Source organism: Parasteatoda tepidariorum, chromosome 4 (genome assembly GCF_043381705.1).
Source record: "Parasteatoda tepidariorum isolate YZ-2023 chromosome 4, CAS_Ptep_4.0, whole genome shotgun sequence".
Lineage (NCBI taxonomy): Eukaryota > Metazoa > Arthropoda > Arachnida > Araneae > Theridiidae > Parasteatoda > Parasteatoda tepidariorum.
The window spans coordinates 18523163-18544323 of record NC_092207.1 but is presented as its reverse complement, the minus strand read 5'-3'; the positions used below and the strand labels follow the sequence as shown (position 1 = coordinate 18544323).

Sequence of the window (21161 nt, the reverse complement as noted above, 5' to 3'; positions counted from 1 at the left end):
TTTTGCTTCTGTTGTTTTTTCTTCATTTGGCTAATCCCTTTTTTTTTTTTTTTTTTGAAATTGTTCATTTTCTCAACTCTAATGGCATGTATAGTGTGCTCAAAAATAAAGTGAACATCGTTTTTAAATAATATAGTATGTATTTTTCATTTTTTAATGCTTTCAGGTTATTTTAAATATCTTCTTTCAGTATCTCGTCCGTTATAAAATAAAAGATTAAAATTTATAAAAAAATATATATGCTGTAAAAAAATATATATGCTATTAAAAATGCATTTATACATGTAATTAGAAGCAAGTATCTATTGAAGACAAAGTGCATTGTGTTCAAAATGTCCCATCCATATAAGGCAGTGTCCAAATATATATTCGATAATAAAACCCTAAATGTAAATTGTCCACTTTGCAATTGTGAAATGACTCTTGAAACACATCAAAAGAATCACATAAAATACATTCATAATATAGATCTGTTCACTGAATGCAGTTTTTGTTTAGGTTATTCTTTTCAGAGAAGGACGAAGCCTACTGCTAAATTAGCAATACATATTTATGAGTTCTTATTCGAATTTATTAGAATACCAAAACAAAAAGACAAGCAGATAAATTTTACAAGCTCTATCACCCAAAAAAATTTATCAGTTGAAAAAAATTTTAACAGCTGAAAGCAATTTATCAGCCATTGAAAATAGATCAAATGAAAACATGACATTAAAAAATCAAGAATTTTAATATTGTGAATATGCATGTTTCATTTCATATTTTAGTTGTAACAAATTGGGTCAATAGACCAGAGTAAAAAAATAATGTTGCATTTTTTGAGAACTTTGTTTAAAGACACTAATGAGAGTGGTCTCGGTAAAGAAGCTAGTGCAATGTTTAAAATTTATCAAGTTTTAAATGTATTCTTATTCTAAATGTATCATGTAGCAGATCAAAAGAAGCAAGTTGACATTAAAATTTAAATAAAAAGTTAGAAACCAAATACAAGTAAAAACGAAATTTTAAAGATATGAATATTAGCAAAAACAGCACTTCATCAGGGAACACACTGTCTGTTCCCCTAATAAAGTGCTGTTTTTGCTAACATACATATCTTTAGAATTTCGGTTTTGCTTGTATTTGGTTTCTAACTTTTTATTTAAATTGTTTACATAAGAAAAAATTAGTTTTAGCTGCTTTCCCATTTTGACTTATTATTTTAAAGTTCTTATTCTTAATATTTACTTAAATCAATTTAATACTTGGACTAGACATTATTTACATCCCCCATCTTTGCATAAGCATTCAATAACTGCCATGTGCTGTTTATGTGAAAGTTGTCTAGACGAATGTTTAAACTATCAACATCTCAACAAAGTGGTGGAATTGTATATGTATATAATGAAATTTATGCTTCCAGTTTTAAAAAGCAGGAAAATTAAAAAATATATATCAAGGGAAATTCAGGGATATTTTGCGTGTTTGTGATCATTGTATTATTTCAAAAACACTATCCTGATTTTTTAGGGCAAAAAACAATGATCCTTGCCTTACGCTAACTTCTTATTCTAAAATAGCAAAAATATAAACCAGGAGCAATAAAAAAGTAGAAAATTTGTTAAACCTTTTTAAATTTTCGATAGATTTTACTTTAATAGTAAATAAAAAGAAAACAGTGAGTAGGTTTCTGCATTATTGCTTGTTTAATTATGGAGATATTCTTTTGAAAGATATTTTGAATTTAAAAAGTAAAAAGATTAAAAACAAAGTTGACAAAAATCATATTTGTAAACTTAACTGGGTGAGAATCAATAATTTTGTCTACAAGAAAGACTAATTTTAACAGCAATTAAATAAACTATTTCACATAAGTTTTCATACAATTTTATTAAATAGCAACAATTATTATGCAGCATTATTTACACATAAACAATCTATTGTCATTAATTCAAATCAATGCCATCACATTGTATTATAGAATTTACACATTGTATTGTATTGTAGAAACTTAACTGGATGAGAATCAATAATTTTGTCTACAAGAAAGACTAATTTTAACAGCAATTAAATAAACTATTTCACATAAGTTTTCATACAATTTTATTAAATAGCAACAATTATTATGCAACATTATTTACACGTAAATAATCTTTTGTCATTAATTCAAACCAATGCCTTCACATTGTATTGTAGAATTTAAACCACTTTCATCTTTGGCTATGGTGAACTTCGCCTATAAAATAAAATACATCTAAATGTTTTCAAAAATATTGATTAGTACATTATCATAATAAATTTCCCATGAAAAAATTGAACAATTTTATTATGTACACAAAAATTGTTACTATTCCTAAATAATATATTCAGAGCTGATTTTAGAACAGACTAAATAATCAGCAATTATGAATACCAGTGTCTCCAATATCATTGGATTAATTTAATATATATATATATATATATATTTANATATATATATAGAAACGAAAAAAAACTTTAAGTAGATTATGGTTCATAAGAGTTATCCTTATAAGAAGGCAATGTCTATGGTTAACGTGGCAGACCATCCTGCTAATTAATTAAGATATAGAATTACAAACAAAAATGTATTTATTTTGAATAAATATTTTTATTCAACAGTATTCAAATTTTAGGTTCTTTAAAGTTGCAGTAACCTCAATGTTGAAAATGGCAGAGACTATAAAACTAAAAAGCTAATTTATACAGATGTAGAAATTTAAAAAAAATTAGTCACTATTTCAAAAGCTCAAAAACTTAGATTTTACTAATCCGCATGAATTTTCACGTCTCTATAACATTTAAAAAAAAAGTTTATTAAGTGAATTTAAATTAAAAATACAAAGAAAGTGTAATGCTTGTGATTGTGATAAAATGATGATAAATTTGCTACTCTGTGAAAAAAAAAAAAGATCAAAATATGAAACCAAAACAGTATTTTACATTGTTTACTAATTGACTGATAATTATTTCATGGTTGTCCGAATAAAATTTTAATTGCCCTGGGATCGACGTATCACCGTTAATTTAGAGCCCAAAAAAGCAGTGCTCTAAACAAAATGAAGTAATAAGGAATGAAATGTTCAAAACAAAGAAAAAATATATCCACTTGTAGGTAAACTAATCAAATGGAAAACCTATTTCTGACATTTCTTTAAATGAACTAAGAGAAATAGGTTTGGCATTATTTCCATAACAGCAGACAATTACAGCCATTTTAATTTTGGAATAATTAAATGAAAAAAATAAGTTCTTGGCTTATAAAAGCTTACTTCTGTCATGAGTTGAGCAATGTGGATGGCAGTCTCAGTGTGGAGGGTTGGTTTACCAATTTTAATCCTTGACACACCTTTTGCTAATGCCATAAAAAGTATCAACTGAAAAGAAATAGAATTAATTAGATGTTAAAGACTATTTTGGATTTAAAAATTCAAAACAGGTTCGAATTCAAAACATTTTTTTTTGCTACTAGATTAATTTTTTAAATAAATTTTATTAGAAAAAGCAATAAATATAAAATTAAACTTAATTAAATCCAAATAATTATCATTACTGTATTTAGAAACAAATTTAGAGGATTAAAACTTTACACATAAAAGATGTTACACATAAAAGATAACCTGGTCTTGCACATATCGATCTACACAGGCTTCACTTTTAGTGTCAGCAACAATTTCCTCTGCTGCCTTTTCACCAACTTCACTTGCCTGAACTCCTATAGAAAATATAATTTAAATTTGTTTCAAACAAGAAATATATATATACATATACATAGACACATACGATTAACACAATACATATTTTTCGTAATATAAAACTACAATATTCAAAAGATCATAAAATACCATCGAACTAAAATTTATAACAGGTAAGCTGGGAAAATTATTCCTCTGTAAGTATAATAAAGACCAATAATTTAAATGTTCTTACACCCTAAAATGTAATTTTGCTTAATTTTACTGCCAAATTTCAAAATTATGCAATACAAAAATTACGAAACAAAGCAACCAAAAATAAAACAATGAAACTTGATTGATCAACATATATGTACAGTGTAATGTCCCATATCCGGAAGGGTCGATTTCCTGGACACTTTTTAACAATCAAAATAAACATCTATTCTCTCTTAAAAAAAAAAAGTCTTTGGACACACGTTTTTTTCCTTTTCCAGCTTCTAGTGATTCATGCATTGAACCCATAAATCAACAGAAATAGGAAGAGAAGACCTTCCAAGATCATAAGCATAAGCAATGCTCCTCCTCAGGAATGCAGGAAAGGGGGGAGATTTGTTTTCAAAAGAGCACAACTGAGTCCTCTCCCTCCTTCTTTCCTATGCAGCTGGCTAGTAAAAGAGGCATAATTATTATTTTCTAATATTTTGTTTTTGATTGATTAGATATCTTAGCTTCTTAGATTCAGATCGTTTATTAGATCATTTTAAGCTTTGTTTACCTTGGGGGTCTATTATACGGAAAAATCTAATATCCAGACTACCAAAAGACCCACCGATTCCGGATACGCGACTTTCCACTGTGTATATACAAAGGTAAGAGAGAGAAAGAAAGGAGAACGACACAAGGTCTAGTCACATCAATGTGACAAACTGTAGCCGAGAAAACCAATCTAGAAGACTAGGGTTCATCTTTTAAATGAAACATCAGACAGTCTTGCCTTTAAGGACTTTTTAGTGAAACTGACACAAATGACATTATTACAAATGCTAAATTATAAAAATTTCTTGAAATCAGCAGGAGAACAAGAGGGATCTAATGCATGATCAAAATAACAGTTTTACTTGTTAAAATATGTTAAACAGAAAAAAAAGAAAGAACATTTTATGCTCACTGAAGTTTTAAAAAAAATAATTGGAAAGATAAAAAATTAGGCCTTATTAGTCAGCATTAAATGAAGGTTTTCAAAATTATAATAATTGCAATTCATAATAATAAATTCTATAGAATTATTATTACATGTGATTTTTTTAGAGTCAACAAGTTTCAAAAAATTTCGGAAATATTAGCACATACAGAAACTAAACATAATAGGATTAAAGTCAAATACAAGAATTTTTTTATTTATAGAATATAAGAGTTATAAAGCATTAACAGTAAAATGCAATAATAGCTCTTCTTCTTCAAATAGGTTTGAGTATTAAAGCTATCTATGTTTCTCAGACTAAATTGTCTCTTTCTAAATTGTCTTTAAAAATCATATTTTGCCTTTTGTTAAAAATATCTTGAAATAAATTAAAAGTAGGTGAAAAAGATAAAAAAGAAACCTGTTACTTTTTTTTAAAATCTTTCACAAAATCTAGTATCATTGAAAAAAAACAGACTTTATAAATGCTTTAAGATTGTAAATTAAAGCATACTTAGGAAGAAAAAATGCAACTTATAATTTAAATTTATGTTACCTTTATTTGAGTAGTAATTTTAAAAGAAATGGGGGCCTTAATGAAGCAATTTAATTTAAACAGAGAATGCATACCTCTTTTTCCTAGTGCTGATCCTCCAAACAAACAGCCAGAGTCCATTTTAGCAACAATTCTGAAAATAAAGAATAAAAATAAATACAAGGGAAAAAATTTGATAAAGAAAATAATTTTTTCAAAGAAGACGTTAGCTTTATGTATATTTTTATACAAAAAAGTATTAACATAAAAATTACATATTAATCGATAACTTTTAAAATTGTAAAAATACATTGTTATATTAATATATGCAGTAACCAAAATATTTTTTCATTGGGTCCCCAGACCTTTTAACTACATTTTGATTACTGAATTTTTACTTTCTCTAACTCTATTTTTTAACTATGAAAAAAATCAAAATAAATTAATCAAACCACATAGGTTACAACTTCTTGTTCCCTTTCTTTAAATCTATGCATAACAGACTTAAAAGGTTAAAACAGATAGAGGCAGTGTTAGAGAATAGGACAATGTTTTCTTTTGCCTGTATAGTTAGTATTAATAATGCTGTTCTGAGTCACTTACAATGCCATCTAGTGTGCGCTTTTATAGCTAGAGTCTAGTGAGAGAACGAGTGAGCTCATTGCTATACAAGTTCTAACTAGTAGGTAGTGCATGTTGCTGTATGATGAATGGGGCAAAGATGTATAAACTCTGATTCCTATCAGATGGTGAGAAAAGCAAATAGAGTTTTGAGTCCACACGCTCATGAAAATATAATGAAGACAAATTATACAGTTCATCTTTATTGGAGTTATGAATATTTATTTGATCGATAAGTTAAGCTATCAAAGGACCAAGACATTGGTCTATAAACTAGCAGGAAGATAGCTACACAATTCTTTGGAGAGATACTGATTTGTGTTATTAAGGATTAATAATAATACAAACAATTGATTTGTTCTGGGTCTCGTTTTTGACAGCAGTCTCAATACAAAAAAGCAGCAATATTGTTCCATTGAGTATTGAAAATTTGAATATTAATTATTTTGAGAATTATATTTCTTGAGTAGTAGTTGCTTTTGATTTTAATGATTTTAAATAAAAATATGTGTTTGCAAAAAACAATGTAGTTACATAATAAGTATATTTTTGTTTTCTAAATTGGAAAATGCCGGAAAAGCAAAATGACAGAAATAAGGATAATAGTCGTCACTGGAGTGACTGGTTTATCAGTACAGGAAAATGCGACAAAGAGAGTGTTAAAACATTTAATTGAGTAGAGTGAGACAATGATTTCATTGACAATAATTTACTGACAATGACAAAAAGCACTGAAACTTAGAAGGATATAATAAATAATATTCTGAAGAAGAAATAATAAATAAAGCTGATCAGAAGAGTTAAATTGAGCAAGAATAACTTAAATTAAGTAAATAACTTAAGTTAAGTAAGTTAAAATAAGATAACTTACATGATTCCACTTCCATTTCCTTCAGCTAAATGAGATGGTTCTTTGATTCTCTCAATTTTTATTTGTGCAGTTGGATACTGTTTTTGTAAGCATTGCATAGCACCATCAGCCATTGCATGTGACATCTAATAATAATTATGAAATAATAATTATAAAAAAAACATACTAATAATTTTATGATAATAATAATTATTNACTTGGGAAAAAACATACTAATAATTTTATGATAATAATAATTATTATGAAATAATAATAACTATAATTATTATTTCTAATAATAATAATAATCATGAAAAAACATACTAATAATTTTATGATAATAATAATTATTATGAAATAATAATAACAATAACAATCATGAAAAACATACAGAAAATGTCACTAAAATGAAATAATAAATAAGATTCTGGATTTGGAAATAGGGTAGAACTGTTTTGAGATCTTCCTTCCTCCTAGACTCAACAAATCAGAACACGTTGAGCACCAATAGAGGTAGAATGACTGCTGTAGGATAATTCTTGTTCTAATGATGAGATCATGTTATAAGTGGGCAATCACTACCTTTAGTTTTCCCTATTTATTTCAATGGAAGAAAATCGAGCATAGTGGCTCAGGGGATAGAGCCTCCGCCTCCCAATGAGGTGAACCAGGTTCGAATCCCAGTGATGGCTGGTCGATACAAATTCCGCACCCTGCTCCCACCGACCACAGTGCTGATGCAAAATGTCCTCAGTGGCAGACGGATCAGGGGTTAGAGTCCCCTTGGCATCAGGCTATCCATAGGAGGTTCCCATTATTTTCATTTCCACATAATGCAAATGCGGATTAGTTCATCAAAATTCCTCGAGGAAGGTGAAATTTCTCCCAACGCTTAATCAAGCAGTTTCTTTGTCTTCTGGATTGGGTTAAAAATTACAAGGTTATGAAGTTGAACATTAGTAGTCATAAACCCAAAATTGGGCACTGCTGTTCAAAGACGGTTATGAAATTATAAAATAAAATAGAAGAAAATCGACGCATGAATTTTCAGAAAAAATAAATACATATTATCTTTTACTATGGTGCATCTGAAAGTAAAGAACTTTGTGAAAAGAGGATCTTAATCATTTTATAGATGAGTTTTTTTTTTTTTTTATCAATATCTGGAATTACAATCACATTATTTAGTTTATAAATAAACTTTAATTAAAATGTGTATAATTATGAATGTTAAAATGAATTTTTTATTTTTGAAAATATTTTTTCCCCTCAAAACATCAGATTAATCCCCAATTATTGCATCTTATTCATTCTAAAATCCAAATTTATACTTTCAAAACTTTTTATAAGTGAATATAAACATGTTAAAAAACAACTTACCTGAACTTATTTGAACTTCATTTTTCAAAATTTTAGTTAATTATACTAGGCAAAGTTTTGGCAACATTTTTGCTTCGTTTATTTACATTGTAATTTTTTGGGAGCTTGTTTTGAATTAGTTTAGCTCATAAACTACATTTGTTAAATGAGAAGAGGGTTTATGAAATATTGTTACAATTTTATTTGATAAACAGGGCAAAGTGTTTCAACAATTAATTACTAGTTCTTTCATGAAATTTTCAAATCTTTTTAAATTGCAATAATACATGAAAAAAAAATGAAAATACTAGCAGCAATATTAAAGTTGGCTAATCTAATCACTGCGGTAAATTTTAATGTTTAAAAAAGGGAAGCAATTTTTTTAAGGGGATTCTCATTCTTAATGTAATTTCACAAATCCTTGATAAGTATAAAATCATTTCTTGTAAATCTTCTAAATACTTAGAAAGACTTTCATAATCTTAAGAAATGCTGTCAAAGCTCAAATATCTAAAAGTAGGAGGGGGTTTGTGATTTGCTGGCAAAGTTTAGGAGGAGAAAGACTAATGCTTATGCAAGACATTAAATTTCCTATAGTTTTAAAATTTTCTTAAAAAGCAAAATTTTAAAATGTAATAAAAAAATTACACATGGAAAAATTTAAAATTTTGAATAAAAGTTAAATTTAAGGATAGAAAAAATTTGGAATTTTTTTTCTTTTTTTTTGAAGTGTCAGAGCTGAAAAGTTTTAAACACAAAAGATTCCTAAAAAAATATTTAACCTAAAATTTTATAAAATGATTCAAAACATAAATTTTAGGAGAGAAAAATTTAGAAAAAAAAATTCTTTGAAGAGAGTCAGAGCTGAAAAGTTTTAAACACAAAAGATCCCTAAAAATTTTTTTTAACCTTAAATTTTATAAAACGATTCAAAACATAAATTTTGTTTTATGCAAAGTTACATCTTTTATTTGAATGCAATCCTAAAATTAAATAACTACATAAAGTCAAAATAAAAACCAGGGACGTAATGTTGGGATTTTCTTACAGAAGCATAGGATAGGGTTTTGATTTACATCTCTTTGCTACCAAAATATGCTCATAATACTTGAAGTAAACCCTTATGAAATTTTAAACAGATGCTAAAAGTTTAAACATATTCAGTAATTTCTAAAGAAAGGTATAAAAGGAATGACTTCAAACCTTCACAGGAAGTACTCCAGCCACAAAAGCTTTTCCCAGAATAGTTACTAAGGTTCCTCGATGAATCAGTTCCATGGGCTGTAATGGTAAACTTGGAGGAGACACTTTCACACGTATCTCTCCACCGCCTTTGGGATAATAGCCCCTAAAAATGTTTTAAAAAAATACAGAAATTAATCATATGCATTTATATGAATATTTAAATCTAGAAATTGCAGAATATAATAGTGGGTGGCTTAAATCAGAGTTTTCCCCAAAAATAAAAAAGGCACTAAAAGTTTTGAAAGGGCACTCATTCAATAACGTAAAAATTTTTTAAAATGCGTAATATTATGCAATAACAGAATTTTATCTTCAATTTTTAAATTACTCTCTTATACCATATGATGTGTATATTTCAAAAAAATGATTCTCTCTCAATCTGTAGTTTATAAAAATAATTAAAGGCATGCTAATAGATAATCTCTGGGTATAAATTCTTTTAAAAAAAGGGAACTAAAAAAAAAAAATTATTGATATATTTTAAACTGAAAATTATGAAAAAATGAACATTAGAAGTAGTCTTTTTTACAACAAAAAAAAAGGTTATTTATTTAAATAATAATTTTCAAAATTAAAACCATTCAAAAATTTATTATTACTCACCCCCACCCCCTGAAAAAAGAGATACTTATAAAAATGTAACGAGTTGAGAATAATCCCAACATAAAAAATATTTGTAATGGCAATCAGAATTAAACCTATAAACACAGATAATTTGTATAGTGTGCAATTATTATTTTAACAGTGAATGAATTTTTTAAAAAATGGAATATGAATAAAAAAGCAGTGTTTTTAGGGATGGGCAGCTTATTTTTACCAAAAGGGCATATTCAAGGGCAGACAGGGTGAACCACCATTTCATAAATTCTTAGGGAGAACACTGCTTAAATAAAGGAGTCAAGAAGGGTTTTAGGGAGAAGATTTTTAATTTTGCATAATTTATCCACAAAACTAAAGCACATGTTCTTAAAATGAGTGTTCAATAATATTTTTAAAATTCAAAGTTTCAAGATATGAAAAGCACAGCAATTTGCAGTTGAATTAGTAGAGATAAAAACCCTTTTTGAACAAGAAAACTTGGAATATGCTTAACAGGTTTTTCACTGCTAATGACAAATGAATTAAAACTCATCTTCTATTTTTATGCAATATTTTTTACACAAATTATTCAATAAATAAAAAAGGTTTAATAATATTATTATCCCTAATAAGTATTACCGTTTAATGATATCACAAGAGAACTTGATACCCATTTTTTCTACANAAAAAAACAAAAAAAAACAAAAAAAAAAAAAAAAAAAAAAAATGAATATACCTTTAATATTCATAAAATTATATTTCTTAGAAAATATCTTACAGTATACAAAATCACCATAATGTACAAAGAAAACAAAAATATATTAATAATTCACAATATTTAGGTACCATTCATGTTATTTATTTGAAATAAATAATACTTATTCATAAATAATTAGATCTTTTTATAAGTAATTATTTTATGCATTTTTGTTCTAACATATTACACCAGAATATTAATACCTATTACATCATGATTACTATGGATTTTTTTAATGGAAATTACCCATCAGAAAAGCTCCATTTATTATTCAACACAACAATAAAAAATCTATTTTTTAGAAACAAATGATTTTTTGTTATTTTAAGTATTATTTTCTTTTTTAAGGTATTAAAACTGGTTAAAAATAGTTAGTTATAGAATATTGCATTCTTCAAACAATGAAGTTGAGAAAAATTTTATACTAATGTTGGCTTGAATATTATATGTAAGCAATATAATGCTGACACATATTATGCAAGCAAATATATATATATATATATTACTGCACATATATATAAGCTTACATATTGCTACGTATTATATATTGCCATATAGTATATAATATATATTGCTTGCAAACATATGTAAACTTGCATATACGTAACGTTACATATGTATTATGTATAAGTTACTTTTGTTTTTAAAAAGTTTTCATAAATTACTATAAAAGTAGCAAAATATCAAAATAAATCGACACAACAAAATTTGTGAGTAAGAAAGAACATGCATTTTATTTTTATATATATCATCATTTTTTAAAAAAATTTTAATATTTTTACACCATTAAATTATACAGTAACTGTTAAATTAATAAAATGAATCGCATATCAAGTGAACACATTTATAAGTTTATTGAAATACCATGAGAGTATGGTCGATTTGAGGTGCCATATCAACATTTGTACCACCTTTCAATACTAATTCTGAAGGACCACGTCCATAGAGGAGGCAAGGTAATGATACTTGGAATAACAGCATAATACTCCTGTAATAAGATTTAATATTAAAACATTTAATAATATAACATCAGAGATTTTATTTGTAATGTAAAAATAACAAACTACTTAATTACAAAAATACAAGGACATCAAAATACAAAAGAAACAGAGTATTTCTAAATAAAAAGGTAACAGATTAGAAAAGAAATTTATATTTATTTAAAATAAAATTTAGGACGATTCTGCCATTTATGACTGTTGTATTCGCAGCCTTAAGTGCAACAATCATAAATGGCAGAATAAAGGCTCAGTGAAAAAAATTAACCACTTCAATAAATATTATTAGAAAAACACTTGGTGTAATTTACACTTGCTAAAATTTTTAAAAATCTTTAGAAATTAAATTTTTAAAAAAAAATTATTAACTGGCTATTACAGATGTAACAAAATATGTTATGTCTGTAAAAGCCAGTTTTAAAATTTTTTTACTAATGAAAATTACTCAAAATTGCGAGTGACTAAGATTTACATTAACTAAAATTATTAGAACGCTTGGTTGTTTTGAGTCAAATGCTTTTAAAGCCGGCATATGAGATTTTTAAAAGGTGGTATTGCCCTTTAATTGCAAACATGATTTTAAATTTATGTACTTAACATATCTCTCAAATGCCCTCTCTGATGAGAAAAAAAAAGAGCACATCTACTGTCTTTTAAAAACCTCATCTTTAAATTTAATTTAACAAACATTAATAAGAAATAGAAAGTAAAGATTATCAGATTAACGAATTCTTGATTGATATATTAAAATGAATTATTTAAACTGGACATTCATAGCAGCAAGACTTCTCAATACCAATAAAACTTTATGAAAGTCTTTTTGTTTTTTTCTGATATCATATTACCAAAAAATAAACCAAAATATGCACCAATTACACAAGGTAACTAAAAATAGAGAAATGTATTTATTTCACTGAAGTTTAAAATTGCTCAACTGCATAGCCTTATAACTTTTATATAAACATTTTACTGTATCATATATGATCTATATCAGGGGTTTCCAACTTACATGAGGCCGGGGGCCACAATTAAAAACACAAATCAAATGGCGGGCCGCAACTTTATCAAAATTTTATGTAGGACTCATTTGTGTTTGAAGAACATTAAATATTATTGTCAGATTTTTACCAAGTTGTACAAAACAAAAGTATTGAATTAGAAATTAAAATAAGAAGTAGATTTTAAAAAATATTTAATTGCATATTAAAAATATAATAACTTTAGTGTGCACCCATGTAGTACACAATTAATGTGCAACAGATATCTAATTGTTAAGATATACAACTTTTAAAAGGTTGGTATTAAAACTTGCATAGTAGCACACAAAATGTTCAATAACAAAATTGAGGTTTGTCTGCTGCAACCACCAGATAATAGATATTTACATTTTAAATTTAAAATTTACAAATGTGTGTGTAAATATTTTTGTCCAAAATGAGTGGTTTCAAAAAGTTAAATCGGAGAATTTCTTCTAGAAAGTGTCTGATAGACATATGCTAAATTACATTCACAAAATACAAAAAAAATGAAATAAAAAAGAGCAACATACACGATTATTTTTGTATTTGAATAAATATTTTCTTGGATTTAAAACAAAGAGCTAAATANTATTGAACGAGTTGTAGATGAAATTGTAGCTGAAAACAAAGAGGAAGTGAAGATTACTAATCTTTTCCATTAATTTAACTGGTAGGTGTCAATTTTTAAAAATATGCATAGATTTTTCTTAATCCCGATTTTACGTTATTCCGCTTCGAGCGTTTTTTATCGCTAGTCCGATCGAAAACGTAAAATCGGGGTTTCACTGTATATTAAAATGATTTATTCGAACTGGATATTCATAGAAGCAAGACTTTTCAATACCAATAAAACTTTAAGGAAAGTCTTTCTGCTTTTTTCTAAAATCATTTTACGAAACATAAACCAAAATATGCACCAATTACACAAGGTAAAATAGAGAAGTTTATTCATTTTACTGAAGTTTAAAATTTCTCAACTGCACAGCTTTATGACTTTTATATAAAAATTTTACTGAATCATATATGATCTATATTATACATCTTTCAAATATAGACACCTTATGCATGCATGTTATTTTACCTGAGAGGATGACATTTTCACAGTATCAAATATACAATGCTAAATTAAACGATATACTTTTGAAAAATAATTAATTGTAGTTCCCTTTGTATCTGTCTTAAAGATAATTTTAATAATTGAAATTTGAAATGCTTGAATATATCAGTTTTTTTTCTTCAAAGTTACTTAAATTTTAATGACTACAAACAATTGAATGATCTTCACAAAAATTTTTCTTTATAAAAAATTTATTAAGATAAAAACTCTGGAGTTAAATCTTGTAAATTCTTTAACATTGATATGATGCCTCATTAGTTAGAGTTTGGCATTCTACAGAGGGCAAGGAGATATAACTTTTTTCCTTTGGGCAGATAAAAGCAAAACAGAGTAGAAGTTATGAATCTAAGATAGAGTATAGTGGTTCACATTATTCATTCTATAGTAATTCATAGTAAATAAATAATACTTTTAATTCTTAAATTTGAGTTTGTAATCTGCTGAGGTTCACATTAATTCGATAAACAGATGCTTAGCAATTATTTAGGCACACTGGAATTCAAATATCGATAGCCGATTATCAAAAATAAGTGTTTAAGCTTCAGAACAATTCTAACACACATAAATTACAATCACTTTTGTAAATATATATATTATTTAAAATGGTAGCACAAAATAACTATAATTAGTGCTGCCAGAGCACTTACAGAAAAAAAAAATCAACTTATCTAATACATAATTAAATGTATACAATTACCCTGCTGTACCAGGATCAGCAGAATACTTCCCACATTTAATGTCATTTGGATGAAATGTTATTTCAGTTGAGCCGACTGCATTACCTACAAGGCGGCCATTACACAAATCACGAACAAGATTGACACCAGCAAGGTGTTGAGGTCTAAAAGAAATGACAATTATATCTGTATTTAATTATGGAATTGAAGAAAAAAGCTTAAAAAGTAAAGCTAAAAGGCATAAGTTAAATGAAAAGAGAAAACAAATTAAACAAAAATAGAGAAAGACAAGAAAAGATAAACAAGGAAAATGATTTTCCAGTTATATATTTTTATTAGGAAACAATAGTAATGCCCTTAGTAATGATTAAAATATTTTTAGGAAGTAATTCATTTCTATAAATGAAAAACATTTTCCTTTTACTTATTTATTTTTATTATAAAAATCAAATAATTTAAAATTTTCAGTAACAATTAGAGAAAATAGGAAATATTACCAAAAACATATCTTAATTTTAAAATATATAGAACTTAAAAATTGAAAGTGATTAAATTGTTTCATGCATAAGTTGCTTTCTCTTAAAAAATTAACATAAAATATAAAAATTAAATGACTGTCTTTTTTATGATGTTGTCTCTTTGATAGTAGAAATACAGGTTAATTTTATTACTCTTTGTTGGCAACTTTACAACACTGTGAAAAATATTCATTTCTATGTTAGCATTTTTTATTAAGTTTTGTGCATTTTTTGGCAAAAAGGCAGTGGTTTTTTCTAGCAAACATAAAAATGTTTTCACGTGTATGCTCTTTTGATACTTAAATGTTATTTGAATTTATTCTAATAAAAAACTAAAACTTCACCACTTAAAAACATTTGAGTGCTAGAAAAGTAGCTAAGGAAAAAAGATTTTACTTTACTCAAGAAAAGTTCTAACTATTTACAATAGTTTTATATTAATACAAATCTGATTACCGCATTTGGTAGCACTTCCGTGCAAGGTGTCACAAACCTGCTGAGAGGCATTGACTCTTGGTGGTTATGCTTTAAGAGACGGTGGCATATACCCTTTTTATATATAAAAAGGGCAAAGAGGATGCATTTATTGGGATCAAAGGGCAACAGGATGGTAGCCCTTTTAAATTTAACAAAAAATTAAATTACATTTTATTTAAACTATATCATATATATTTAAAAAATAAAGAATAATTTTAAGTTACCATGAAATTGATTATAGATTCTACCTGAGACCTGGAGTGCTTCTTCCTGATCTTATATTGAATACTCTAATAGGTTTTTTTAGCAAAACACTAAAGGCCAAAGACATTCTCAGAATTTGACCTCCCTATAAATAAGATAAATGAAAATTAGTAAATATTTGATGTTGACATTTTTAAAAAAAAAATTAATACACACAGTGCACAATGCAGATTTATAAGCAGTTTTAAAAAGTTTTTGAAAAAATTTTGCAGGGATATTTCCATATTGTGCTTGGTCACACCAACTATATTTGTCAAAATGTGAAGGCATTTTAAACCTCCAACTTTAAAAGAAAAAAAACAAACAAAAAAACAACAGGTATAGGTTTGCCTAAGCATGTATACTAGTTTATACTCTTGCCCTTTCTGTGATGCCTTCTGTTTCTGCCCAGAGGTTGCTGAGACTCACAGATACATAGGTCTAGCATTTCAGGTAGAGCATCCTCATCAGTTGAAAGCGAAATTTTATAAGAATGCTTAGTTACTGGTTCACAAACTAAGAGATATAAGTTTGTACATATTTTGACTAGTTTGTTTACATGTTTATTATATTTTTCGTTTAAATAAAATGAATTTAAATGAAAAATTAAAGAAGCAAGAAAAAAGAATTAAAAACTATTCCAGGGATTGCAAATTGAAGTATTTATAATTTTTTGGGGAGATTTCTGCATCATGGTCTGTGGCAGAATAATCGCCAAGTCTTGGAAACTTCCAGACAGTGGCCTGCGTGAAACTTAAAANTATTTACAATAGTTTTCTCTTAATACAAATCTGATTACTGCATTTGGTAACACTTCCGTGCAAGGTGTCACAAACCTGCTGAGAGGCATTGACTCTTGGTGGTTATGCTTTAAGAGACAGTGGCATATACCCTTTTTATATATAAAAAGGGCAAAGAGGATGCATTTATTGGGATCAAAGGGCAACAGGATGGTAGCCCTTTTAAATTTAACAAAAAGTTAAATTACATTTTATTTAAACTATATCATATATATTTAAAAAATAAAGAATGAATTCTAAGTTACCATGAAATTCATTATAGATTCTACCTGAGACCTGGAGTGCTTCTTCCTGATCTTATATTGAATACTCTAATAGGTTTTTTTAGCAAAACACTAAAGGCCAAAGACATTCTCAGAATTTGACCTCCCTATAAATAAGATAAATGAAAATTAGTAAATATTTGATGTTGACATTTTAAAATTGCAGGAATATTTCCATATTGTGCTTGGTCACACCAACTATACTTGTCAAAATGCAAAGGCATTTTAAACCTGCAAACTTTAAAAGAGAAGAAAAAAACAACAGGTATAGGTTTGCCTAAGCATGGATACTAGTTTATACTCTTGCCCTTTCTGTGATGCCTTCTGTTTTTACCCAGAGGTTGCTGAGACTCTCTGATTATTACGATACGGAGATAATCCTGATTTCACCTACATCCTATACAGATACATAGGTCTAGCATTTCAGGTAGAGCATCCTCATCAGTTGAAAGAGCGAAATTTTATAAGAATGCTTAGTTACTGGTTCACAAACTAAGAGATATAAGTTTGTACATATTTTGACTAGTTTGTTTACATGTCTATTATATTTTTCACTTAAATAAAATGAATTTAAATGAAAAATTAAAGAAGCAAGAAAAAAGAATTAAAAAATATTCCAGGGATAGCAAATTAAAGTATTTATAATTTTTTTGGGGTGATTTCCGTATCGTGGTCTGTGGCAGAATAATCGCAAAGTCTTGGAAACTTCCGGACATCTGAACTAAAAAAAAAAAAAAAAACGTCACAGAAAGAGACCAACTCGAAAGGAATAACTCCTAACCACCCCTTGCAATAACACACGTTTTTTTAAAAAAAATTTTGAAAGGTTAAAATCTATTTCGCACCTTGGTGATTGTAGATCGATATGGAAATATTCCCATTTTTTAAAATTAGTTGCTTATTGTATTAATAAAATTTCTTGATTAACAGTAATTTTAAAACAGCTATTTATCCTGCTATTTTCTTCATCTCATTTTTACAGTATTTTAGAGATATGCCTTAATAAATATTGTTGTTTTAACATTTATTAGTATAGATTTATCATTGAAATGATTTATTTTATGAAAAAATTAAAACTTTTTTTCATTAATATATAATTATTTTAACATACGATGTAAATAAAATTCTAATTAATAATAATAAAATAAAAATTATTTTAAATTTGACTATTTGATAAAATAATAAACTTTCAATATTAAAAAATAAATTTTTCACATAATTATTTACAAACGAATTAACTAAATATTTTTTCGTAAACAGAAGCAAATATCTATTTTATACTCCTTCAAGTGTACTTCCATCAATTTCAAGTATATCTGACATAGTCAATTAAAACTTTAATTGAAGAAATGCGATTAAATTTTTAAATTTTATAAAACGTGAAAAAGCTTTTGTTTTGGTTTCTAAATAGAATCAGTTTCGACTGCTTATTTTTGCTCCACTTGGTAGCTTTCGAAAATTTTGTGCATTCGCAACTTTTGCTTGGTTGGATTTCCGGAACCAATCCGTGGAGAATGATGCCTAATATTTTTTGTGCCAAGCATCGGGGTTGCCCGATTGCTCCTCGACAGCAGCTCAATTCACTCATCGCTGTTTCAAATTTCTGATCCGAGATCCAAACGATGCATTCTTTGATATGATTTTATAAACACTCTAAAAGATCCAGAAAATATCATACAATGTTCACTACTCAAATTTCTATCATAATTCCCCATTAATACAAACGTATTTATAATTTAAAACTGTTAATACAATACAGAATAAAACATCCACGAAAGTGAGATAAGCATGCTTCGATTGTAAACAGAAGATAGAGGTTTAAAACTCAATCTGCCTGGTTTAAAACCAGTGGCGTAGCGAGCTTAACTCGCGCCCGGGGCGCAATACCTTTTTAGCCGCCCCCCCCATTCGAAAACTATATAATATTATATGTAAAATATACTCGCAAATTAATAAATAAATAAAGTCATAGGCTCAAGCTGCGCTTTAAATTTGAGACAAAAAATGTAGTTGAGAAAACAAGACTAGATTTTGAAATGTATATGATCATCTAAAATTAGTTAAAAAGATACCTATTTTTTATTTTACATATTTATAAATAAATATTTTAAAAACACTCAGTTTTAAAACAATAAAAAAGTAAATATTTATTATCTCTAAGGAGATATATATATTTAATAATAATATGATTATAATACATTAATAAAATACTATGTATAAATTTTCCTTGCTTTTGATGCAAATTTATCAATAATATCATCAAAGTTGATCATTTCAAATTTTTCTCTTTCCACACTTAAAAATGCTGGGTCACTTATAAGTGACCCAGCATTTTGGCGATCTTGTCCCATCGTTGATAGTCAAATTTAATTTTAATTTGCTGAATGAACGTTTGCAGCCAGCAATTGATACTGAGATAGTCAGGAGTATAAAGTGCCACTCTCAGGTTTGGAAAAACATCTTCTCCATACGAGAAGTAAGAAATTCTAATGGAGTTTTAGGTTCAATTTCTCTTCTACTGCGTGGTAACATTTTGCAATCACATATTTCGATAAAGAGTTCTACTCCATTGAAATCTGTATTATAAAATTCACCCAAATTTTTACAATTTTTTTCAGGGTCATTATCAACATTATCCTTGTTTAATAAATTTTCAACGTCTAGTAGAAATCCAAATTTGAAATTAAGGTCACTTAATCGTGCACATATTTCTTGTTGGAGATGATCAACAACGCTTTTCATAACGCGAGAAATTTCACTTTCTGCGGAAAGACCAACATCTCTAGCCAATTCTCCGGTCATTTTGCGGCGTCTTCTTACACGTTTTGTTGTATCGATATCACATTTTTCACAAAGAGACTTGGCTTTTTCTATTGCGTCTTCACAGAGCTTATCTCGAATTTCGGCCAGTTCAGTCGCTAATGATTCAAGATCAGGGAACGCTTCTCTAAAATTTATTCTAGGATCTTGTGATCTGAGCTGCGCACGATCAATCCTCCTTAAGATTTCATACCAGAAATGAACTGAAGTTATGAAACTAAAAGTTAGTATTTTGCAACAGAATTGTAGGTTCACTTCTGGTGTCCCTTATAGTGGTAGTATCCTCTGCTAATTTTTCTAATAGTTCTACTTTTTTCTCTACAGGGGTGAAAGCGAGACGGAAAAGAGGAAAGGCTGGTAGTAAAACCATTTCAGTTATAGCTAGTTTTGGGGAGGATTTTACTTATTCTTTTTTTAAATTTTTCAACAATATCTACTTTATCTTGGAAAAGACGCAGTTTTATATATATGCCAGAATTATAAAAGAAATCTTGATAGTTACAGATATTTCATTTTTTTCGAAAAAAATGCTGGAATGAAATGTTTTACGTACCAGGTTTTTCTCTTTTCCGTCTTGCTATATAAGGGCTTTCACCCATGATTCTCTAGCCCATCAACGATAACGCTAATAGCTTGTATTTTGGCGCTCCATCGTGTTTCCGAATCACGTTTGACAGTTTTTGTTAAAGCAATTTTTAATAATTCCCGTGGTAACGTTGAACGTGAGAAAAAGAGACATATGTTTTCAATTATTCCAAAACATGTCGCAACGATTGGATCTTGTTCAGCTGCAGTAACTCCTACTAAATTCAATGAATTTTTATCACAATTTACAAAAATGCTTTGTGATTTTTTTCCCCATTATTCTTTGTTGAACGCCAGCTGCGTGACCTGCCATCACGGCAGCATTATCGTAACGTTCTGAATTGCAGTTTGTTAATGAAATTTCATCGGAATTTAATTTCTCTAAAATTGTATTTTCGTTCGAGGCTGCATCTTTGGCATGTATTTCAATAAAATCCAAAAAAGATTTTTTGATGGAAGCTTTTTTATTGATAAAATCAACATCTACATACCTAACGACTTGGGACATTTGTTCTCGATGAGAGATATCAGGAGTTGAATCAAACAAAAGTCCTTAATATTTACGGTAAATTAAGAATTCTTAATTTTTATTACTATAAATAGTAATTAAAATTGAATATTGTCAATTTCTTTAATTGTTTTATTGAACACTGCTAACAATTTTTTTCATACCCTATTCACTGAGTAATAGAATCGTCGAGTAGATGTAGTAAGTAATCTTATTTGTTTTATTACTTACCAAGAATGCCTTGAACTTGACACAGTGAAATATACGCTATAATTTATGTTAACATTAAACTTATAACATATAATAACATTTTTATTCTAAGCAGAGCGTGATGAC

At 27.6% G+C, this 21161-nt stretch overlaps 1 protein-coding gene across 1 annotated transcript; it reads right to left on the bottom strand.

Moving 5' to 3' along the window:
• Positions 1–1850: 1850 nt before the first annotated feature.
• Positions 1851–18374, bottom strand: LOC107447267 (RNA 3'-terminal phosphate cyclase). The gene is given in 11 exon segments (XM_043055271.2): positions 1851–2215; positions 3270–3374; positions 3618–3712; positions 5485–5543; positions 6882–7006; positions 9423–9567; positions 10683–10725; positions 11649–11788; positions 14632–14775; positions 16919–17019; positions 18194–18374. Coding segments are annotated over 11 exon segments (1074 nt in total). The 5' UTR covers positions 18236–18374; the 3' UTR covers positions 1851–2140.
• Between the last annotated feature and the right edge of the window lie 2787 nt (positions 18375–21161).